Raw genomic sequence first — 24,723 nt, forward strand, 5'->3', positions numbered from 1 at the left:
CGCGACAGGGAACTCATCTCAAGCACTTACTGGCCACAGTGCAGCGAGGCAGGGAGGAGTTGCTCTTTCTTTGTGAGGCTAGCTTTTTTTTTTTTTTGGTTTTTAGAGACAGGGTTTCTCTGTGTAGCCCTGGCCATCCTGGAACTCACTCTGTAGTCCAGGCTGGCCTCAAACTCACAGAGATCCACCTGCCTCTGCCTCCTGAATGCCACCACCGCCCGGCTGAGGCTAGTTTTGTTTTTTTTTTTTGGTTTTTCGAGACAGGGTTTCTCTGTGTAGCTTTGCGCCTTTCCTGGAACTCACTTGGTAGCCCAGGCTGGCCTCGAACTCACAGAGATCCACCTGGCTCTGCCTCCCGAGTGCTGGGATTAAAGGCGTGCGCCACCACCGCCCAGCTGAGGCTAGTTTTTTAAAGGTAAAAACCACAAGCCCTTCAGGGTGGTTGGGGGTGGGGTTGGGGGTTTGGTACAGGTGCAACTCGGATTGGTTTATTTTTATTTTTGAAGGTCTCTGTTCTCTTTTAATTGGGTGAGGGTTTGTAACCTTTGAATTTACTGGTTGGGGGTTACAATTATCATTTTGGGGGCTGTCCAGGACAAGTCCCAGGCTTTGTCCTGGAGCTGCCATGGGGGCTGGCTGGACTAGCATGTACTGACTGTGGGGGCTGGCTCAGTGGCCCAGGCTCTGTCCTGGAGCTGCCATGGGGGCTGGCTGGACTAGCATGTACTGACTGTGGGGGCTGGCTCAGTGGCCCAGGCTCTGTCCTGGAGCTGCCATGGGGGCTGGCTGGACTAGCATGTACTGACTGTGGGGGCTGGCTCAGTAGCCCAGGCTCTGTCCTTGACTCACACACATAGCTCTAAGTTGGTGAGGGGTCCCAGATAGTAAACAACTGGCTGAACCTTGAGCAGTCAGAGTACGTGCAGAAAGGGAGCTACTGCAAGGACTATGTCTTTTGTTCATGGCCCTCCCAGAAACTGCTTGCTCAAGTCTCAGGAAACTGAAATTGAGGCCTGATCTCTGAGAGAAGACTGAGCAGCCTATTATGGCATCTGCTTGGTCCTTTCAGCTGTCTGTATTATTTCCTTATCATTTGTCTTCCTGGCTCTCCCACAGGCTTGTTTCTGAAGGATCTGAAACCTGCTCCATCTCTCCCTTGGGCCATGGGCTGTGCCTGAGATAGACTGGCAAGCCATGAACTCTGTATCAGGGCCCCATATTGCAACCCACGTAAGTTCCTGGATCAGTCCTAGGGCAGCAGGGGACAAAGGGTCTTTAGAATGTATAGTATAATGAAGTGGCCTCTCACAGGTCCAGATCAACTCAGTTGGCCTACCAAAGAGACCAGGGCTGGTGTGCTGGCAGGGGAAGCAGACCTGGTCAAGGAGGATAGGAGTGGGTAGGTCTAGTATCTATATACAGTGTCCAGCAGGCTGGGCCTACCCACTCACTGGTCAAGGGCATAGGTGAGCCTTTCCTTCATCCTTATGCCCAGCCAGAGCTTGACCTCTCAGCCCCTCCAGTCATGACTACTCAGATGTGGTGTAGAGCTTATGATGAACCAGCCCATGCATCCCAGGGGCTCTTTTCTTCCACCTCTGGGAAGGAAGGAGCAGGAGGACCTGGCTGAACATAACCCAAGGCACCTTCCTTACCATGCCAGGTGGCCACCTAGTAGTACTGAAGGCATGCAGTGGGAGCTGGCAGCTGTCCATCCTGATTTAGGTGTCCCTCCATACAAAGACCAGGGCTCTCTGTGCGTCACTGATATCTCTGGATGAAGTGACAGCTAGACCTTGTGTTCAACAAACCCCTCTTTCCTCCAGGGATCTGAAGCAATTTGCTCCACTGCCCTGAGCCTCATCTCCACCATTCTGCAGTGCACAGATGGGAAACCTCATCCAGCTGCAGAAGGGAAGGTCCTGGCATTTAGGGGAACTCCTTCATGGAGTCACTGCTGGATACAGGTGTCCCTTAGTCACTGTTGGGCCACAGGTGTCCTTGTTATAAAGTTTTCTTTCCAGGATGTGGTATGACAGAGAGAAGCAGCAGAGCCTGGGGGTGGAATGTCCTCCACCTACTTGAAGACTCAGGCAAGAGCATTCTGGGGACATCAGTAAGGCCCTGGAGGGTCTGATCCCAGCCAGAAGAACGCTCTATGTGGTTTATCAAGATCTACTGGGCTATTAGCCAGAGAAGAGTTCTGTAGATAATTAGGTTGTGTGTGTGTGTGTGTGTGTGTGTCTGGGCCACAGTAAAACTGAGACTATGTCCTGTAGCCAGTGAGGATGAGCTCATGCTTGGCCTAAGACCTTTGCAGGAGGCCACAGGATGGGGCAGCATACTTGTTTTGTCTGATTTTAGCATTTTTATTTTCAACCATCACCATATGAAATATTAATATATGGATTTGTTAGAGATACAAACAGCATTCCTACAAATTGGACATATTTAGTTATAGTAATCCATTTATTTTAACTTATCAATTACAAACAAATAAATTGTTATATTTGATCAAGTATGCGGTTTCTTCAGTATGCTAGTGAATAATTGAAAACTGAATAAATACTTCTGCTGTGCTAATCACACTTGTAAAGAGCCCTTCTCCACGCAGTGGATCCCTGTGGAACAACCTGGGGCTCATACACTGGGACATTGCTAGCATGTGGGTGCTACCCCAGGTCCCACCATCGACTCTTCCCCTTTGGTCTCATTTCTTAGTAGGAAGAGATAGAAGTTACTGCTCTGCAGAGCCACCGTGAGAATGAGATGCCAAGCCCTGGCACGAGGCCAGGTGCATGACAAGGGCCTGGAATTATTGATTACCATGCCCCCTCCTTCTGGCCCTCCAAGACTCAAGTTTAGTCAAATGACCTTAGATAAACTCTGAATAATGCATTTGTAAACATTTGTAAACAAGCCCAACCATCCTTGTGAGAAGAGCCAGTGTGTTGAAAAGTCCTTGGAAATTGCTAGATTGTGGTGTCAAAGACTCACTGCTTCATGGGCAGTGGGAGGTAGGGTAGGTGTCAGCAGCCTAGGGATGCAGAGGGTCAGTGGCGTGTGTGCAGAGGCCAGAACTCGGTGTTTTCTTCTGTTGCTCTCCACCTTAGTCTTTGAGACAGGATCTTTCACTGAGTCGGGAGCTCATCAGTGCTGCTAGCCTGGCTGGCCAATGAGCTCCAAGAATCTCCTTGTCTTCTATGTAGGTGCTGGGGATCTGAACTCAGATCCACAAGCTTGTGTGGTGGGCACTCTACCAACAAAGCCATCTTCCCAGCCCCTCCAACTGAGGAATTTTTGAGGGAGCTGTAGGAGGTGCATGTGGCTGTGACTGGATTCCATGCCAGGTGAGCAGTGAGCTATCCTGTGTTTCTTGCTCTCCTTACTCACCAGGGTTCCCCAACTCAGGGGCCCTGCTTAGTTAAGACTTAGAGATCACTGGGTGGTGGTGATGCACGCCTTTAATCCCAGCACTCAGGAGGCAGAGCCAGGTGGATCTCTGTGAGTTTGAGGCCAGCCTGGTCTACAGAGCAAGATCCAGGACAGGCACCATAACTACACAGAGAAATCCTGTCTGGAAAAACCAAAAACAACAACAAAAAAACAAAAAAACAAAAACCAAAACCAAACCAAACAAACAAACAAAAAAAAAAAAAAAACAAAAAAAACAAGAAAAACTTAGAGCTTGGGGCAGTTCTCTTCTAAGTTGGTGTCTCCAGACCCTACACACCTGGGTCTGCATCACACCTGAGGTCTCCATCACATCTGGGTCTGCATCACACCTGAGGTCTCCTTTCATTGGAATCACAAGGAGGTGGTATCAGGTGTTTGTTTTTTCTTTTCTTTTCTTTGTTTTTTGACAGAGCCTCCCAAGTTTACTCTGTAGCCCTGGCCTGGAACTCACTGTGCAGACCAGGTTGGCCTGGAACTCACAGACCTGCCTGTTTCTGCTGCCCAGTGCTGGGATCACAGGCGGGAGACAGCCTGCCTGTCACTGCAGTTTACCTTGCACAGCTGGGCTGCTGGGTGGAGCAAGCTTGTAGCTGAATGGGGTGGCGATCACACTCTGGGCTGAGAGATCACTGCCTCATGGCCCTGGCATTCTAACAGGTCTAGAATTGGGGGAGGGGTGCACTGGGTACTGTCATAGTCACCATAGCAGAGCTCACTTGTCAAATACTGTCTGCAAGGTGCCGAAAGCAGCTGCCCCCTCCAAGTCCCACTTAAGACCCCCAAGGAGGGCCAGGAAGATGGTTCAGTGAGTAAAGATGTTTGCTGCCAAGGCTGAAGCCCTGGGTTCAAACTTCAGAACTCATATTGTAGAAGGAAAGAACCAGCTCTGGAAAGCTGACCTTTGACCTTCTACATGTGCATGCTATGGCATGTGCCTACCCTGCTCTCATGCGGAGGCATGAACATCCTTTCCCCCCACCAAAAAAAAAAAAAAAAAAAAGGGGAAAAAAAAGAAAAGAGGCAAGAGGGCATGGAACTGGTTAAAAACAACAAAATGAAAAGACCCTTGGGGAAGGGAACATTGCCAAGTCCCCATGTAATCACTGGGTTCTTCCAAAACACCACAGGGGTTCCTAATGTGCTAGTACCCACAGGACACTGAAGTCCCAAATGACTTATCCAAGCCACCCAGTCAGTAAGATGGCAGCTGGTATGACACTCTCCCCTCTTACCTTTCAAACTTATTCTGGGTTAAGAACACAGATTTGATCTAGGCCTGGTGGCATAGGCTTGTAATCCCTACGAGACTGAACAAGGCCCTGTCTAAAAATGAGTAAAAAGAGGGCTGAAGATATAGCTAAGTGGTAAAGTGTTTGCCCAGCATACACAAGACCCTGGGTTCAAGCCCAACAAAACTAAATGAAGCTGAGATGTCAGTGGTAGAGTGCTTGTCTTAACATGCATGAAGCCCTGGGTTTGGTTCTCAGTGCCACATAAAATACGACGCTAACCCCAGCATGTGAAGGTAGGGGCCGGAAAAATCAGAAGTTCAAGGTCATCCTGAACTACACAACAAGTTCAAGGTCAGCCTAGGATACATAAGATCTTGTTTTATAACACACACACACACACACACACACACACACACACACACACACACGCACGCACGCACGCGCGCACACACTGACACACACGACTTAGGCTGTTCAGTATCCTCACTTACTAGGGACCAGCTCATGTCTTTGAGCAAATTAGTTCTCCGTTCTGTGTTGTTCCCACATCTGCAAATGCAGGCGCCCGTCACCCCCCCACCCCCCCACCCCCCACCCCCCACCCCCACCCCCACCCCACTCCCGCTCCACCGTGGCCGGGAGGATTAAGCAGCATGGCTTCAGTAGCAAGGACTCTCCCTACCTACCTAGTGTTTGCATAGCACCCAGCCTCTTCCTAGGCTCTTTGCCTGTGTCAGTTCATTAAATCCTTACAACGTTTATTTTCCAGAAGAAGAAATGAAGGCCCCAGGACAAGAAAATGATAGCTATAGTAAGAGCTCAACTGCAGCTGCTTTGGCAATTCACACTGCAGGTTCACGGTATGAACTGTCCTGTCCCTGTGGTGGCCTTCGGTGCTGGTGAACTGTCACTGTCCTCTCCCTCCTGGATGATAGGCCAGCATCCCTGTACGTAGAGGTTCTGGGACCTGTGTGCCGGTCCTGGTCCTCCTAGGTGGGGGAGGTACAGCCGCCTCCAGGCACCTGCAGCGGGTCCAGGCCTGCTAAGGAAACAGGCGGGCGGTGGGCGGAGCCGGGCGGGGCCCCCGGAGCCCGTAAAAGCCGTGCGGGATGGAGCTGTGGCACTGACATCTGCGGCTATGGAGCGTCCTCACTTCCCGCTGGCGATGGGCCTGGCCCTGCTCGCATTCTGCCTCCTGACTCTGTCCCCGGAAGCCGGTGCAGAGCTGCGGAGCCGGAGCCGAATGACCGGAGAACGCCAGAACCTGTCTCCCAACGACCCGCGGGCGCAGAAGGCCGCGCAGGCAGCTGTGAGCAGCTACAATATGGGCAGCAACAGCCTCTACTACTTCCGAGACACCAAAATCGTCGGTGCATCCTATCAGGTGTGGTGGTTGTGGGACAGAGTGGCTATGGAGAGGGACAGGGAACAGGGGACAGGCCAGAGAGCCGCTGGCCTGCTACCAAACACAAGAGGGCGCTAAGCCAATCATGACGTCGAGCCCATTTTATGAAACACTTAAATACAGATGACTGGCAAAACCTATGGAAACCAACGTTATCTAACGATCAAAAAAAATGCAGTATTCAGTCACTTTTGGTATAACTAACCTCATTTCCCTAACCCTGCCAGATGGAGAGGGAGGGGCCCAGACAGAGTAGGTATCACGTGTCATTCTCCACATCTGCCCTAGCCGCGGACAGGTGTCCTACAGGGCTCTTCAGCCTCCTGCAGGGCCTAGGCTCTACCCCTAGGTCACACCTAGAAGCCCCCACCTCCACTCCAGGTCTGAATTAGGCCAGAGTGTTGCATTTGCCAGGCGGAGTTGAAGACTTGGAAAGAGTAGGCACACACGCTGGGCTCCCAGGCATCTCTGACCTGCCCTATCTTGTTCCCAGCTGGTGACTGGCGTCAAGTTCTACCTGACTATGGACTTAGAGAGCACAGAGTGCAGAAAGACCAGAGTCTCTGGAGACCACATGGACCTCACCACTTGCCCCCTGGCCACAGGGGTGCAGCAGGAGGTAACAGCATTGACTCCAGCCCAGCCCTCTGCAGAGTCTGAGGCCCTTAGCTTGTCCATCCTGACTGGTCTATCTGGCCAGGCAAAAGCCTGGCCGGACCTGTCCTGTCTGGTCTTTGTGTGACTCAGGCCAGGGTGGGGTGCAGGGAGGAGAGACTGGGTTTTTTTTTTTTTTTTCCTTGGGGTGGGAGTTGTCTGATAGATCTGGGATCATCTCCTGCCATCAGACTTCATGTTATGGTATCACCAATGGTCTGTCTCTGGCTCCAGAGAGATGTGGCAGGCAGGAGGCTGACTGCTGGGAGGAGGCCAGCACCAATCTTACCCTCCTTGTCCACTGCCTTCCCTCCTCAGAGGCTGCGTTGTGACTTTGAGCTCCTTGAAGTCCCCTGGAAGAACACTACTCAGCTTCTAAAGCATGACTGTAAGCAGGTGTAACCAGCCCCAGGGTGACCGCGACGAGACCCCATGGGAACAAGCATGGGCGTGGAGGCACCTCTGGGCCACGGGCCACATCTGCTGCAATAAATTCTTAGCGCTGCTTCTTGCATTGGTTTCTCCTGTGTGCCTCCTCACCCTGACCCTCACTCTGCTCCCAGTGACTCTCAGAACCCCACAGCTGACAGGGCCCTACGCCCTTAACCCCCAGAGAGCCCCTGCTGACCCATCTGAGGCTCACAGAGGGTGCATTCCTCAAATGGGAAGCCGGTCTTCAGTAGTTTCAGAGGTAAGGGAGAAGGAAACAACGTCATAGAAGGGATAGAGGGTGATGCCCGGAGACAAGTTGCAGCAGGGATGTCTGTGTGAACAGGACCAGCATCCCTTCCTGGTTCATGCTGGGACTCTGAGGAGGAGGATGGGGATGAGAAAAGATAGACAGTTAAAAGCCAGGGTCAGAAGGCTGGAGAGATGGCTTAATAGTTAAGAGCACTGGCTGTTCTTGCAGAGAACTTGGGTTTGATTCCCAGTACCCACATGGCTACTTGCACCCATCTGTAACTCCAAACCCAGGAGACCCAATGTCTTTTGTGCCCGGCGGTGGTGGCACACACCTTTAATTCCAGCACTCGGGAGGCAGAGGCAGGCGGATCTCTGCAAATTCAAAGCCAGCCTGGTCTACATAGTGAGTTCCAGGCTAGCCAAGGCTACACAGAGAGACCCTGATCAACAAAGCTGCGGTCAGGAAGGCTGCAAAGGCAGATGACCCAGGCCAGCGAGTTTATTAGTGGCACAGATCTTTTTATTGCTCTCAAATGATAAAGCAGCACAGAGCATCAGACAGCTGAATTAACAGCGAGCTCAAGGTATCTTGTTTTCCTTTGGCGAGCTAGATTCTGGGACAGCAAACAAAGCACTTCCCGTCTCAGTGTCTGAAATGTTTGACCACATATGTTCCCAAACTACAGCCCTTGGAGGCCCTGGTACAAGTCCACAGCTGGCCTTACCGGAAATGACCCTGGCTACGTGAGGAGCCTCCAGGCAGTTGCCAGTCCAGTCTAGTCCCACATCCATGAGCACTTGAAGGGAAGCCCATATCCTGCTAAACTCTCAGTACTCAGAAGACAGACGTGTAAGATGTGCCTGGGTGATGAACTCTGTAGACTCCAGGGCTCTGGGTTCCCAGGTCACAAATACTCTTGTGCACACTGGTAGCAAGAAATGACCTCCTCTCCTTCAGCATTCCCATAGGCCAAGAGGCCTAGAAGCTAGTAACTAACCTCACTTCCCTAACCCTGCCCGATGGAGTGGGAGGGGCCCAGAAAGAGTAGATATCACGTGTCTGGGTCATGGAACACCAGAGGGAACAAGAGCAAACCTGCTACCCTGGAGGGTTTCTCTCACGGGAGGGAACAGGGTCCCTTCAATGCTATGTTGGATTGGAGGAAACAGGTAATACATTCTTTGTATGTTTCTTTGTGGACACAATTCTTGTTATACACATAATCAAATGGGGGGGCAGTCACAGGACCCACTCGGGTGCTAATAGATATTATAGACATGCCCTGGAAATGGTAGAAACACAGCCTAGAAACACAAGCAGAGAAAACAGGCAGAAAGCACATACCTCAGAGAAGCAGGAGGTAACCTAGAGATGTACAGGGCTCCCTACCCACCCAAGCCAGCACTTGAATCATATCCAGAAGTCTTGCTCAGACATACTAACTTGCATCTACCCACCCTGGGGACAGACTGTAGTCACCGGTTGTTTGGGGAGCACTAACTAGGAGGTGCTAGGTTCAAGCTGGCATCACAGGTGTGGTGTGGAGAGTGAGCAGACACCCACTCTTCACTATTCATGCCTTCTTCTCCTTCCCTTTTTTTTTTTTTTTTTTTTTTTGGTTTTTCCAGACAGGGTTTCTCTGTGTAGTTTTGGTGCCTGTCCTGGATCTCACTCTGTAGACCAGGCTGGCCTCTAACTCACAGAGATCCGCCTGGCTCTGCCTCCTGAGTGCTGGGATTAAAGGTGTGTGCCACCACCACCCGCTTACCCTCTCCTTTCTAAGGAAGGCCTCACACCAAGCTTGTCTGACCCCACGCCTCCTGCCCAATTCTGTGACCTCATGAACAGCAGTTATAGTTGGGTCCTGTCTACAGCCCTCAAAGGCCACATCAGGGAAGGAATGGAGACCGAGTGCCACCTGGGAAGCCTGACACACTGAGGGGCTGGATTTGATGTTGACACGGGGACAACTTGCAGGCCTGCTTCTGTGGGAACCTGATAAACCCGTGGCAGTTCAGTTTGTGCTGTGTGTCAGTCACTGCTTGGAAGGTTTCCCAATTTCCATCAAGCAGGAGATACCCGCATGGAGTCAGTACAGGGCGAATGGCAGGAAATACTTGTTGAATGAATGTGTGAGGCCTGGGGAGAGGCTAGACTCAAGGAAGCCCGGGAAGTGGTTTCTCCACCCCTGGAATCTGTGCCCAAATCCCAGATGACATTTCCTCTGCTTGGTGTATTCCTGAAGCTGGGCATGACTAAGCAAGGCTAGGGAGAGGAGTTTCCACCAAGTGATGTTTCTGTCTTAAGGTCCCAGAGATTGCACTGCTTTCTAGCAAAGACCGATGGTCTGTGTGGGTGTTGGTCAAACCATCCTCCATCTCCCATTCTGGAGTTCCTCCAGCCCACATGACCCCCTGGGTTGGCCTCCACTAAGAGGAAGATAGTTATCAATGATGGAAGACAGCTAACCCTTGATGGGGAGCCCCTGGGCCAGAACTGAGCTTCACCTTAACTCAGTGCTTAGCACAGACAAACGTCCCAACCGGCAGTCCCACAGGGGCTCCGGACATCCTTCTGGGGCTCAGGCAGTACATGTGGGACTCATCTAAGCCCTAAAGCAGCCTGAGCAGACACAGCCATTTTCTGTGTTCCTTTTTCCAACAGCAGCTGGTCCATGTCACATGGCCCTGTCCCCATCTGCTCTGAGGCCAGGAAGGTCAGAGGCCTCCTGTGCCCCTTCACTACGTTTTGTAGTCTTACTTCAGGTGGGAAAGGGGATGTCAATGACCTTTAACCTCTAGGGGTTTGGGGAATATTATTTATGTGAATGCATTTGTGCCTGTGTGTGGGTTGAGCATGTGAGTACAGTGCCCATGGAGGCTAAAAGAAACTGTCAGATCCTTTAGAGCTGAGTTACAGGTGGTTGTAAGTAGTCTGTTACCGGGAGCTGAACTTGGGTCTTCTGGAAGAGCAGCAAGTGATCTTAACCACCCAGCCATCACACCAGCTCCCCCTCTTTCTTTTAAACCTCTGAGTTCTTTTTAATTTTTATTTATTTATTTATTTTTGGTTTTTCAAGACAGGATTTCTCTGTGTAGCTCTGGCTGTCCTGGAGCTCATTCTGTAGACCAGGCTGGCCTAGAACTCAGAGATCTGCCTGCCTCTGTCTCCTAAGTGCTGGGATTAAAGGTGTGCGCCACTATCGACCTTTTGGGCTCTTCATATTCCCACTGGGTTGGTACCCTTATGTTAGATGATGGGGTTCCTGGTAAGCCTGATTACTGGGTCCCATGCTTGGTGTCTGATGCAATCTTGGCAATTCTGGGATGTTCCAGTCTGCTCTTTTTCTCCTGACCCCAGGCCAGACAGGCCTTCCTCCCATAAGCAGAGGACTTTTCATTTAGTCTTCCATCAGTACCCAGGTTCCTTTTTTGTTTTGTTTCTGTTTTTTGAGACAAGAGTTTCTCTGTGTACCAGTCCTGGCTATCCTGGCACTAAAGGCATGCACCATCACTGCTTGGCATCAGGCTCCTCTTCCTGTGCCACCCTTCTGATCTATTCTAATGCACTGTTGGACTGAGCTGAAAGGCTGGGACCTGGTGAGGCCAGAAGAGATCCAAGAAGAGCCCCTTCCACATGCAACTCTTGACATATGCCTGCAGCACACTGTCCAGCTCCCCTTGCCTTTTGTGTCAGGCTAGCCAGTGAGGACAGAGTGTGGGAGACCAGCTCCCACACTTACTTACCCCAGGAACTCTTGAGGAATGAGGAATGAGTAAAGAGAGAAAACACAGGATAGACTCGGGTGGGCCTGGATCCTTATCTACTGGCCCAGAACTTTATTCCTAAAGTCTGTTTATAACAATGCCAAGGGGTGGAGCAAGAGACTTCCCCCTTGCTAGTTACAGTCACCTGGTACCCAGGCCCATGGTCCAATCAACCTCTTACGCAGTCCTGCTGGGTACAGCCACTAGGAAACCTAGTGGGCTCTAACAACAGAGCCACCCGGGGGCTTTAAAATTCTGTTGGGACCTCAGTCGAGCATGATTCTGGATAACAATGCCAGCAGAGTTAGGGACTTGTCCCAACCCACCCTGGCAGGCCACTTCCCAAAGACTCGAGTCAATATGGTGGTGCTCTTCAGGGTCATTTCCCAAAATCCTCTTCTCCAGCCTGTGGGGTCAGATAGGGTGTGTGTGAGTGAACCCGGGTCAGATTTTGCCAATGCCATGCCTGTTACTCAGAACCACGTTTGGGTAAGAGCTTCTACCCCCAAGCCTCTCTCTACCTTTCCCCTGCCCCAGTGCTTCCTGGTTCACCTCGAATGCAGTGTCCACAATCTCATCGATGACAGATGCTTGGGAACGAAACTTCTGCTGTTGCTGCTCCACCGAGGCCACCAACTGCAGGAACTGGAAGTGGAGGTCCCGCTGCCTGGGGGTGGGCAGAGACAAGGACTGGGTTCCCGGGGCCCTAACACGGCTCTGCTTGCCATGACCTGGACCTCTATCTCCAGGATGTCTCTTTTTATAGATCTTGCTTATTAGTTACTTTGTGTATGTGTGTATGTTTGTGTACACATGTGTGCATGTGGGTATACGGGAATGTATGCATGTGTGTGGAGGCCAGAAGTCAACGCTGGGGTCTTCCTCTACCGTTCTCCACTTCGTGTTGTTGTTCGGGTTTTGTTTGTTTTTTTGGGTTTTTTTTTTTTTTTGTATTTTTTTTTTTTTTTAGAGACAGGGTTTCACTGTGTAGCCCTGGTTGTCCTGGAACTCACTCTGTAGACCAGGCTGGCCTCGAACTCACAGAGATCCACCTGCCTCTGCCTCCTGAGTGCTGGGATTCAAGGCATACACCACCACTGCTGGAGTTGCACTTTATTTTTGAAGGTGGTGTCTGCCATTGAATCTGGAGCTCACTGATTGGCTAGGCTGAATGGCCAGCGAGGCACAGGGGTCCTCCTGACTTTTGCAGGCACAGGCATGCACTGGCACACCTAGTGTTTGACTTGAGTGTTGGGGTCCAAACTCAGGCCCTCATGCTGGCATGGACGGCACTCTACAGACTTCGCCGTCTCTTCTAGTCCCTAACATTTTTATTTTGAGATGAGGTCCCACTGAGTTGTCCAGACTGGCTTTGAACTTGTGATCCTTCTTCCTCGGCCTCCCTTGGAGCTGAGGTTACCAGCGTACACCATTAGACCTGGTGAGTCTGCCTGTTGTCCAATACCCAAAATGTCCCTGTCTGTGCCGTAGAGGCATCAGCAATGGCTTATCTCTTAATCATCCATCCTGCCATACACTTATTTGTATACTCATCTTCTTGCCCATTTATCTACACAAGCCTAAACATGGACCCACTCAACCACCTGCCTATCCATCATGTGCCCAGTCACTCACTCATCTGTCTGACGACTGCATCCTTCCACACTTACCTACCCTCCACCTACCTGTTCTTCCCTGGATCCGCCCACTCAGTCTAACAATCATCCACCCATTGGATCTTATCAATCCATTTGCCAAAAACACTGGGAAGAGGAAAAGCAAGTTGCTCCAAGGATGTTGAGACGAACAAGAAAGAGGTGTCACCCTCTGACCCAGACAACCACAACACATTGTAAGTGTCAGCACAATGCTGAGAGCCCTTGTTAGAGGAAAGAGCCTGGACTTCACCCAGAGGGGGAGGAGGAGCGAGGATCAGAGCTAAAGTTCAATGGAGAGTGAAAAGCCAAAATTACACTAAAAGATACTCTCAGTGGAGGGGACCACTAGGGACTCTACCCCTAAAGAAGTATGGCAGAGGGGCTGGAGAGATGGCTCAGAGGTTAAGAGCAGTGACTGTTCTTCCAGAGGTCCTGAGTTCAATTCCCAGCAACCACATGGTGGCTCACAACCATCTGTAATGAGATCTGGTGCCCTCTTCTGGCCTGCAAACAGACATACATGCAGGCAGAACATTGTATACTAAATAAATAAATCGTAAAAAAAAAAAAAAAAGAAGTATGGCAGAGGCTGCAGTGGTGGCTCAGGTCCTGGCACATGTAGGATAAACAGGAGAGTGACGCAGCAGGTGACAGTATCAGGATTTAGACTGGCTCCCTTAACTCCTGCTCATCCGAGCCTGGCCTCAAGATCTAACCGAAAGCAATAGTGTAGGCAGAGGCCTGCGGGAAGCAGGCTTAGGAAAGGATGTGGACAAAACAAGGTCGGGCCATAGGGAGCAATATCTGTGACATGAGGGAGGCTGACACTAGCCTGATCATACAGGATCCTGAATCTAGGCTGCCGATCTTGAATTCTCTCATGGTGAGCAGAGACCAGGGGATGTCAGCTCTCAGGTATGCCCTGTATAGTGATCTGGAGCCAGACTGGTTGTGGGGCAGAGGCACAGGGCTTGGCTTTCATAAAGAACCTCAAGAGAACTAGGCCTAAGAACCAAGAAACAGCAGCCTGTTGCCAAGGACCCTCGTCTTCAGCAGGAATCTTGAGCTGGCCTGGCCAGGGATGGAGAGGGATGAAGTTTGACCATGTGGTCTCCAGACTTTGCCCCAACAATTCCCCCACAGTCCCCCTTTAACCTTCCATGTGGCTGAAACCTGTCAGTCTAATGAACCAGCAAAGATTCTGGCAGCGTAGATCTGAATGGCAGTACTAGAGTATGACTTCTCCTTGAGTCCCTGGCACCCTCAGGGGGCCTGAATCTGACAAGGGTCAGGATACTTCTCTAATAAAGAGAAAAGAGAAAGCTCTGCTACTGCTATGGTATGCGCAGAGCAGGCAACATGACTCTTTCTCTGAGAGCTGGGTGCTGCTCCTCACTGTCCAGGGGTGCTTATGGTTCCCAGGTCCCAGTCGTGGGAGTGGAAACAAGTCTGAGTCTTCCACCCACTTCCTGCAGCCCATGAGAGATGGGCAATGTTCTTTTTCCTTCCAGCCCACCATTAGGCCTCCAGACCTCCTGCCCTGGACCAAGGCCTCCCCTTCCTTCCACCTCCTCACTTCTCTGTCATGGTGCTGAACATTCTCTCGATAAACTGCATCTGCAAGGCAGTCTCGCTCATTTGGGCCTCAGCGTCTGCATGGAGAGAGGAGGCATGGTGAGGAGGCTGTCCAGGCAAATGACTGGACTCAAGAAGGCAGAGGAATTCCACACGTCAGGAAAGCATAAGGGAGGTCTTAACTAGCCAGTGGTAGCACACGACTTTGATCCCAGCACTAAGGAGGCAGAGGCAGGCAAATCTCTGTGAGTTAGAGGTCAACCTGGTCTACAGAGTGAATTCCAGGACAGCCAGAGCTACACAGAGAAACCCTGTATTGGAAAAAGAATCAGGACATATAAGAGAGGCTTTAAGGAATTTCTTACCAGCACACCCCTAAAAGGTTGCTTCTCTAGTTGCAGAGCATGTTGTGGTTTTGTTTTTTCATTTGCATTTCTTTCTTTATTTCTCTTTCTCTCTTTTTTTTTTCTAAAGATAGAGTTTCATTGTGCAGTCCTGGCTGGCCTGGAACTTACTCTGTAGACCAGGCTGGCTTTGAACTCACAGAGATCTGCTTGCCTCTGCCTGCTGGAGTGCTGGGATTAAAGGTGTGCACACCACACCCAACTGAAATTAATTTCATAATTATCATCATCACTATTATTATCATCATCATTTGTGGTGACAGGGATGGGTGGTGCCCAGGGCCTCCCACATGAGAGGGTACCACTGAACTACACCCCCAGCCTTTCTGTCTTCATCTGGCACAAGTGTTCTACCTCATCCTGTTGCAGTCCTTGTGGTCTAGCTGGGATTACTACCACGGCCACTCCAATCAAGCATGTCAATCAAAGGCTAGAGTGACTGGTTCAAAACAAGGCATGGGGCTGGGCGGTGGTGGTGCACGCCTTTAATCCCAGCACTCGGGAGGCAGAGCCAGGCGGATCTCTGTGAGTTTGAGGCCAGCCTGGTCTACAGAGTGAGTTCCAGGACAGGAACCAAAACAGCACAGAGAAACCCTGTCTCGGAAAACAACAACAACAAACCCTAGGCATGGGAACCAATCAGAAGAAAGGAGGCACACCTCTGGGGGTTCACTGGGACTGCTGGGAGAAGGGGATCATGTTTTCTCTTTTACTGTTGTTGCTTGAGACAGGGTCTCACTTTGTAGCTCAGGCTAGCCCTAGACTTGAAGCTCAACTCTTCTTAGTCTCCCAAGCGCTAGGATCACATGTGTGACTCAGTAAGACTGGCTTGAGGACCACGTTTTCTGCTAGAGAGAGCAGGGATGGTTACACTGTGAACTTGGAACTAGGGTTGCAGGTGACCATTTTGCCACCACAAAGAAAAAGTAACTCTTAAGAACAAACCATAGCACTTGAGAGGCAGAGGCAGGGGGAATCTCTGTGAGTTCGAGGCCAGCCTGGTCTACAGAGTGAGTTCCAGGACAGGCGCCAAAGCTACACAGAGAAACCCTGTCTTGAAAGAAAAAAATAAAATAAAAAAGAAATAAAAGATTGCTGAATTGAATAGGCTTTTAGAGGATAGTCCTTTGGACCAAAGTTCTAAACTTGGATAGTCCTCTCCTATCTCAGATTCTATAGTCCTGAAGTAGCCTGGCTCCTCAGGAGGGGGAGGGGATGCGAAGGAGGAGGGACTGGCCAGTACCTGCTTGGGTGAGCTCTGTCAGAGAGTCGTCCAGCAACCTCTCATGGACCCGGGCAGCTTTCTAGATAAAAGGCCTCAGTTCTACCAGGGTTTCTTCCCTGGCCCCCACGCCGGAACATTTGTTCTTCTGTTCCCCTGGCCTCCCCCATGTGTGTGGTACCTCCAGCTTCACTTTCTCTAGGCCTTTGAGAAGCGCCATCTGGAAGTTATCTACCAGGACAGCAATCACCAGGCTGTAGAGGGGACAGGAGGGAGCTCTTAAAGGGGACACCAGAGAAGAGGCCACATACTGTCCTCTGAGTCCAGTGTGGCCGATGACCAGGGTGAGAGGGCTGGGCTGGGTCGGGTGGAGAGCCCGTGGTGAAGCTGGGCAGTAAAGTAGGTGCCTCACTTGAGGAAGATGAAGTACTGGATGACGATGTAGATCATGAGGATGGGGATGATGTACCAGGCCCCTGTGGAGGGAAAGTGTCAATCAAAAGGCATTCCCTAATTTCTACTCTTTCTAGCAGGTCCCAGCAGCCCGCAGATGGCAGATGGTACGGAGCCATTAGCACCTACCCACCATGCCCTGGACCCTGCCCTCTGCCCACCCTGGGCCCTGCTGTCCATGTAGATGAGGGACCAGTCATCCAAGGTGAGCATGGTGAATAAGGTGAAGAGGGTGGTAAAGATGTTCTGGAAGCGCTTGGGGTCCGATTTCCGGAAGAGTGCCCGGAGCACCACAGAGAAGAGGACTGGCAACTGTCAGGGCCAAACCCGAACCAAAACTCCTGCCCCTGTACCCGCCTCTCACTAGGTTTCACTCAGCCCCTTCCAGACCTGCTTCCCCCAACTCCCATGGGCCCTAGGCCGGAAGCCACCCAACCCCCACTGTGCAGGATACAGAGGCAGGTAAACATGAGGGTGAGGATGGCTGTGATAGACGGCAAAGATCCACTCAGAGTCCCTGTCACTTCGTGGAGGCTGGTGAGGATGCTGTGGGTAGTGGTGGAGAGGGAGTCCGAATTAGTGGGGATGGAAGTGGAGAGCTGCACCCAATAACCAGACTGGGCATTAAAATTAGGGGGTCCCTAATTCACTGGTGACTTAGTCATGTTCCCATCCTTCCCTGGAAAATAAATTGATTCTTGCAAGAACCCTAGGGAGGCTTATCCCAATCATGCAAGGGGCCACAGTGCCAACCCACCACCATCCCTGAAATAGGTCACAGTGGACTCCCTGGAAATCCAGGCCCCTGTGCCCTTTTCCTTGAGAATCTCCACACCAGGACAAGCAGCCTTGACAGCAATGACCTGAGCCTCCGAAGGACCCGGATGGCCCTCAGCGCCCTCATGCTCTTGAAAACTTTGAGAATCCGGAACAGGCTGTGGTTGTAGAATGAATAGGAGAGGGAATTGATCTGGAGGAGTACAAAGTCCAGCACCGCCATGACCATGATGAAGAAGTCTGAGGACAGAGGGGTGCTTGAGCTGAGGAGGCCCAACAGACCCTTAGCCCAGACCCACAAGCTTCCCTAAGCCAGCACCCCGTCTCTGTTCCTCTTCTGTCCTAAGCGCCCCTGAAGCAGTTCAGTAGCCTCTTCCCTCTCACAACCCACCCACCTACCCAGATTGTTCCATGGGTCATAGAAGTACTCCATGCCCAGGGCAATCAGCTTGAGCATGGCTTCTAGAACGTAGATGGAGAGGAAGATGGAGTCCAGGACCATGAAGTACCATTCTGTGGGGACATCAGAGGTGTTCTTAGTGACAATCCCTGGCATCCGGCCACCCCCCCATCCCTTCATCACTAGGACCTCATGTAGGCCAAACACCCAGGCTGTACCTGCCTGCTTTTGTTTTCTATTTTCTTTTTTTTTTTTTTTTTTTTTTTTTTTTTTTTTGACAAAACCTCATTATGTAGCTCTGGCTGGCCTGTAATTTTCTATGTAGGCCATGCTGGTCTTAAACTCATGGAGATCTGTCGGCCTCTGCTTCATTCTGCTGGAATTAAAGGCATGTGCCCAGACCCCTAGCTCCTTTAAATGGCTGTGTGACTTAAACACTAAGTTCCTGAGTTTTCCTGTCTGTAAAATGGGAACAATAATAATCTACTTGATAGAGTTGTTTATAAGCATAAATGCATTTAACATGTCCTAAAACTGCAGCCTTAAACTGTGGGCATGTGGTGAATCATTTTCTTCGTCTTGCTCTACTGGCCTTCAGAGGCCAGCATTCTTAAGCTTTCTGTTTTAACCCTTCCAGGGCCTCTTGGTAGAGGTTTCCAGGTTCTTCCCCTAGACCCAAGATTCCCAGCATCTCCCACCCCCCCACCCCCAGCAATATATTTAGAGCATATGCGCCACCTGGTGGCTACATCATGAACAGCACAGCCTACAGTTCAGTGGTTTTTCTACAATGATCTCAGCAATATTTCTACCTCGGGAATGTCACCAAGTTGCCAGGGGGTGAGGATAAAGTAACAAGTTTTAAAGACCTTCTGGCACTGGATCAGACTCATGGGAAGCCCTGGAGCCACATCAACTGTCTTCAGCATAAGGACAGTACCACCTGACTCTTACCACCTCTGATCTCTAGCTCAGTGAAGGTCTGGGCCACAAGGACTATTGTGTTGAGGCAGACCACGATGAAGATGAAGGTCTCAAAGCCCAGGGACTGAGTCAGTGACATCATCATTTTCCGGAGACCCCAAAGGAGGTGGCTTATTTTTTCCCAAATCCACTGGAAGATATTCCCAGAGTGCAACTTCTTGTGGGCGCGCTGAGTCCCTGTAAGGAGATCAGAAAGTTATGCCCAGGCAGGTAGTGATGGGGTACAGTGATCCCAGGCACGCTTCCAGATAGGCAAAGGTTCATTACCATCCCTCCTCTTACCCATTCACTAATGTAACACTATGCTTGCCCTGTGCTGGTCTTGGGGCCACAGTCCTTAAATCTTCCACATCAGGGGCCAAGCTGTTTGGGATTTGGTTTGGCAGGTCCTAAGAGACCCTGACCCTACAACTCCAGATCTTTGCCCATATAGAAACTTAAAGAAAACCTAATTCTTGTTAGCATCCTGCCATCTCGATGATCTCTTTTCTAGTTTAAGATCCTGCTAAATTATCCCTCCCCCGACTACTTTTCCTGTTCCCATTCAGTAAGTCACTTGTTCCTCTTGGATTATGAGTGAGACTGTTGCTGTTTTTGATAAACTAGTAGGCAGAGAGTCTGGGAGACTGTAACAGTCAAGGTCTCTCGCAGTAAGTTGGTTTCTTCTTTTAGTATTGGTTACCAGGATAGGCTCTCAGCAACTGTTTCACATAGTGAGGCACATGAGGACACAGAACCCACAGAGACAAATGTCCTGATATACAAGATGGTAGGCTTCTGCCATTAGCTGGCCTGTGACTGTACCCGCCCCTAGCTTTGGACCTTGTGACTGCAGCAACTGTCCCAGATTCTTCCCTGTACTGCCAGGGACCCAGAAAGACCAGGTATCCACATTTGATGAGAGCCTCAATGGTCAAGACATGAACATGCCATGAATAAAGCAGTGACTAAATGCAGAAACACTGTGTGGCCTTCAGAATCGTACAGCTTAAGGAATAGAGGGCAGGACAGTGAGCAGCAAGAGGAGAAAATGGCTGATGGAATGCCTCTGCAGGTGAGAACTGAGCTTCCTGATGTGTGGAAAGCCAGTTCAGGGTCTGGGCTAGATCTGCAGGAATCTGAGCAAGGGAGTAGGAGTCTGGGTTGCAGGCCCAGGAAAGACTCACTTTTGCGCTTCTGAATTTGTTCATCCTCACTCCAGGAGTCTGATTCTTTGGAGCCGTCCTTGGGATGAACTTTGCTGGAAACACGAGAGGCATAAGATCGAGTTGCAAAGTGGGACTGAGGCACGCTATAGAGTGAGCTTTTGGTTCCCATAGGAGAAGGGGAGATGCCAAGTGTGCTGTGGGACTTGAATGTGGCAGAGAATTGGGAGATGCTCTGATGGCGATGATGGGAATGCTCTCTGTGGTGAGGATGCTCTCCATGCTCTCTGTGGTGAGGATGCTCTCCATGCTCTCTGTGGTGAGGATGCTCTCCATGCTCTCTGTGGTGAGGATGCTCTCCATGACGGTGTTCTCTGTGGTGATGGTGCTCTCTGTGGTGGGAATGCTCGCCATGGTGAGCTTGGTGGCCTGTATGATGGCTACCATGGAGGTATGATCTTTCCTGGTGGAAGGACCCCTCAGAGGAGTGGAAGGAAATGTTCCCTCCGTAATAAGACTGTCTTCGGTAGTATTGGAATTCAGGATGGTGAGGCCTGCCATAATGATGGCCTTGATGATGGGACTCATCAGGACGGTGACCATGATGGGGTTTCCCATGGTGGGAAGCATCCTTTTGGCTGTGTGACTCAGGAGAGGAGATGTGGGACAAAGTTTCGCTAGCTCGATGGTGCCCTCCATGATAGTGATGTCCATCTTGGTGCTGTCTGCCATGCTGGTGGGACTCACTATGGTGATGGGATTCAGTATGGAGGTGAGATTCATCATGGGACCCACCAAAATGGTGAGGAACGGTATCAGGTGATGTGAAGAGACGAGATCTGTTATGGTGATGGGACTGATGGGAGAAAGCACCTTCACGGTCTGAGGACTCACGGAAATGCTGGGATTCATTTTGATAGTGGGATCCACCATGATTGTGAGATGGTTGGTGATGGGCATCACGATGATGATGGGCTCCGTTGTGGCCTGGCCTATGGTGTGCGTGGGAGTGGGATGAGTAATGGCTTGGATCCACTTTACTAATGTGTGCCTCAGGATGAGCATTATCCATCTTCGAGGGTTTATCCATGATTGTACTGGAACCCCTGGAACAAAGAGAGCTTAAGCATAGAACCCAAAGGACCTTTCCTGGATCTCCTTCTCTCCTAAAGAGAGAAGTGCCAACTATGGCCCAGGTTTCTAGGAAGATCCTGTCTGTTGTCTTGGAACTCTCCTTTATGATGTCACCAGCATGCTTGCGCCTCATTTTAACAATGGGAACTTCTTTGGACTTAACCATTCAGAGTCAAGAATTATTGTGTCTACGCCGGGCGGTGGTGGCGCACGCCTTTAATCCCAGCACTCGGGAGGCAGAGCCAGGCGGATCTCTGTGAGTTCGAGGCCAGCCTGGACTACCAAGTGAGTCCCAGGAAAGGCGCAAAGCTACACAGAGAAACCCTGTCTCGAAAAACCAAAAAAAAAAAAAAAAAAAAAAAAAAAAAAAAAAAAAAAAAAGAATTATTGTGTCTAAACAAAACAAAACAACAAACAAAACAAAAAACCAAAACAAACAGAAATGAAAAAGAATTATTGTGTCTAACTATTTATTGTAAAATAAGAAAATCAAGCCAGTGTGGTGGTGCAGACCTGTAATCCTAGCACTAGGGAGGCAGAAGCAGGCAAATCTCTGGGAGTTCAAGACCAGTTTGTTCTATACAGTGAGTTCCAAGACAAGCAAATCTACACAGTGAAACCCTGTCTCAAAAAACAAAAACTCAAAAATTGATCACATGCTCGGTCACAAAGCAAATCTCAACAGATACAAAAACATTGGAATAATCTCCTGTATTTTATCAGACCACCATGCCTTAAAGTTAGATTTTAACAACAACAAAAACTATAGAAAGCCTACAATCTCATGGAAACTGAATAATGCCCACCTGAAGCACCAATGGGTCACGGAAGAAATAAAGAAAGAAATTAAATATTTTCTAGAATTCAATGAAAATGAAAGTACAACATATCCAAACTTATGGGACGCTATGAAAGCAGTGCTAAGAGGAAAATTCATAGCTCTAAATGCAACACATAAAGAAGTTGGAGAAATCTCACACTAATGAGTTAACAGCACACGTGAAAGCTCTAGAACAAAGAGAAACAAACTCACCCAGGAGGAATAGACACCAGGAAGTAATCAAATTGAGAGCTGAAATCAATGAAATAGAAACCAAGAGAACAATACAAAGAATCAATGAAACAGAGTTGGTTCTTTGAGAAAATCAACAAGATAGACAAACCCCTATCCAAATTAACCAAAAGGCAGAGAGAGAGCATCCAAATTAACAAAATCAGAAATGAAAAAGGAGACATAACAACAGACAACGAGGAAATCCAGAGAATCATCAGGTCATACTTCAATAACCCGTACTCCACAAAATTGGAAAATCTGAAAGAAATGGACAATTTTCTGAATAGGTACCACATACCAAAGTTCAATCAAGACCAGATAAACGATTTAAATAGATCAATAACCCCTAAGGAAATAGAAACAGTCATTAAAAGTCTCCCAACCAAAAAAAAAAAAAAACAAAAAACCCAGGACCAGATGGTTTCAGCTCAGAATTCTACCATATTTTCAAAGAAGAGCTAATTCTAATACTCTTCAAATTGTTCCACACAATAGAAACAGAAGGAACATTACCAAACTCTTTTTATGAGGCTACAATTACCCTGATACCCAAACCACACAAAGATGCAGCAAAGAAAGAGAATTATAGACCAATCTCCCTCATGAACATTGATGTGAAAATACTCAACAAAATATTGGCAAATTGAATCCAAGAACACATCAAAAAAATTATCCACCAGGACCAATTAGACTTCATCCCAAAGATGAAGATGGTTCAACATACAAAAATCTGTCAATGTAATACACCATATAAACAAACTGAAAGAACATGATCAGAATGTGCCATTGGAGTCAGAGAAGACACTCAGAGTTCTGGAGCCTGTCACCCATGTCCAGGCCAGGATCATCTCCCTTAACATCCATCAGAATGAGCCTCCAGGCCCCACCCACACTCCTGCAAATGGCAGTGCAAAGCTTAGTGAGCAATGAGACCTTGGCCATCTCTACTCTGCAGGACCAGCCAATGAAGCTCTTTCCTGCACCGCTGAAGGAGGCCAACACTCAGAGAAAAACAGAGATGATTAAGGCCCTGGTGGCAGACTGGCCCTACCCTTGCCTTTCTGTTGGGTTGCTGATGAAGAACCCCAACTTGGAGATCTACCAGGCTATGTTGGATGGAGTAGGCACATGGCTGAAAAGAGTGTCTCCCCTCAGAGGGCAGAAGCTTCAAGTGGTTGACTTTGAGGAATGTGCTCGATGATTTCTGGGCTGTGTGGACTGGAAGAGATGGTGGAAACCGCTCAACAGAAACTTTGCCTGAGAAGCTACTAGTGGAGGTCCTTCCTCAACGCACACTGAGGAGGCAGTGTTTGCAGGTTGTCACTGATCTTCACCTACCTGTGGATAAATACCAAATGCAGTTGTTGAAATGGGTAGAGAAGATAAGGGGTTCCCTGAAATTGTGCTGTGTGAGGCTGAGGATTGGCACAGAAAAAGGCGGCGACACTGTCAAGGTCTTCCAAATTTTACAGCGGGAGTTCATCAAGGAGTTGGCGCTGAATACAGTGGGTGATCTCTCCACACTGGCCAGTTCTGTACCCTTCATCAGGAAGATGAGAAATCTTCACAAAATCATGCTAGTACGTGTCTTCCAAGACCACACCCTCGCTCCTGCAACTGGCAGTACCACTGACAGGGACGAGAAGTACGTCCGCAAGATCATTTCTCTGTTCTCCAAACTCAACTGTCTCAAGCACGCCACCATAGATGATGTCTGTTTCCTCAATGACCACATGAAACAGTTGCTTAGGTGCCTGAAGACCCCGTTGGAGTCCCTGTCCATCTCTTTCTGCAATTTCTCACAGTCGGACTTGGAGTCCTTTGCCCAGTGGGGTCACTGTCAGCTTAAACATCTGTACCTGAGAGGTGTCAATTTAAGTGATTTGAATTTCATGCCTCTCAAAGTTTTCTTACAGAGTGTTGCAGACACTCTGCTGACCCTGGAATTTAGAAGATTGTAGGATGAAGGACCTTGACCTCAGGGTCCTTCTCCCTGCCCTGAGCCAATGCTCTCTGCTGACCAGCATCAATATTTATGACAATGAAATTTCCACCAATGCCCTGTACCACACTGCCAACCTAAGCCAGCTGACCAAGGAGCTGTACCCTGCTCCTAAAGAGGTCTGTGATCACTCTGGTTATATCAAGGTAGTGGAATTTTCCCAATGTTCTGCTGAGCTGAAGAGCACCTTGTCAATGTAAGGCAGCTCAGGTCAGCTCGGTAGCAATCCCTGTTTGGACTGTTGTGAGCGTTATTTCTATAAACTGGAGACAACATTTTGTGATTGCTCACTGTAAATTCCTTCTGGGTACTAAGAAATGAAGGCACAGGGACAGGCCTCTCATCCAGGGGACTCTAGAACACATGGTTTTGGATACTGCTCAGTGTGGTGGAAATGAAATTGCATGCAGTGGGGACAGAACATGGGGGCTGACACTGATGAGCACAGTGAGGTTAAGTGTCTTGTGGAGTCAGAAAGTGTTCTACATCTCAAACTGTAGCTCCTGTCAGGACTGGCTCTTTTTCTTTTCTTTTTTTTTCTTTCTTTCTTTTCTTTTCTTTTCTTTTTTTTCTTTTGAGACAGGGTTTCTCTGTGAAACAGTCCTGGCTGTCCTGGTACTCACTCTGTAGACCAGGCTGGCCTCGAACTCACAAAGATTGGCCTGGCTCTGCCTCCCAAGTGCTGGGATTAGAGGCGTGTACCACCACCGCCTGGC

The 24,723-nt window shown here is 49.5% G+C and overlaps 2 protein-coding genes and 1 pseudogene across 2 annotated transcripts; 2 read left to right on the top strand and 1 right to left on the bottom strand.

Annotated features, from left to right (window-relative positions):
* Positions 1–5,677: 5,677 nt before the first annotated feature.
* Positions 5,678–7,261, top strand: Cst6 (cystatin E/M). Its single transcript, XM_059248964.1, has 3 exons — positions 5,678–6,072; positions 6,587–6,712; positions 7,066–7,261. The coding sequence occupies exons 1-3, from the start codon at positions 5,827–5,829 to the stop codon at positions 7,147–7,149; spliced, it is 456 nt and encodes a 151-aa protein (XP_059104947.1). The 5' UTR covers positions 5,678–5,826; the 3' UTR covers positions 7,150–7,261.
* Positions 7,262–11,232: 3,971 nt separating this feature from the next.
* Catsper1 (cation channel sperm associated 1) lies at positions 11,233–21,040 on the bottom strand. The gene is made up of 12 exons (XM_059262965.1): positions 19,839–21,040; positions 18,643–18,849; positions 17,688–17,801; positions 17,375–17,528; positions 16,966–17,057; positions 16,673–16,816; positions 16,471–16,534; positions 16,240–16,312; positions 16,080–16,140; positions 14,434–14,509; positions 11,752–11,866; positions 11,233–11,605 (listed from the first exon to the last, which is right to left on the bottom strand). The coding sequence occupies exons 1-12, from the start codon at positions 20,905–20,907 to the stop codon at positions 11,579–11,581; spliced, it is 2,196 nt and encodes a 731-aa protein (XP_059118948.1). The 5' UTR covers positions 20,908–21,040; the 3' UTR covers positions 11,233–11,578.
* A 1,411-nt stretch (positions 21,041–22,451) lies between these two features.
* On the top strand, positions 22,452–24,207 carry LOC131903204 (preferentially expressed antigen in melanoma-like protein 7; annotated as a pseudogene).
* The last annotated feature ends 516 nt before the right edge of the window (positions 24,208–24,723 follow it).

The sequence above is a fragment of the Peromyscus eremicus genome, chromosome 1 (genome assembly GCF_949786415.1).
Source record: "Peromyscus eremicus chromosome 1, PerEre_H2_v1, whole genome shotgun sequence".
NCBI classification, from domain to species: Eukaryota; Metazoa; Chordata; class Mammalia; order Rodentia; family Cricetidae; genus Peromyscus; species Peromyscus eremicus.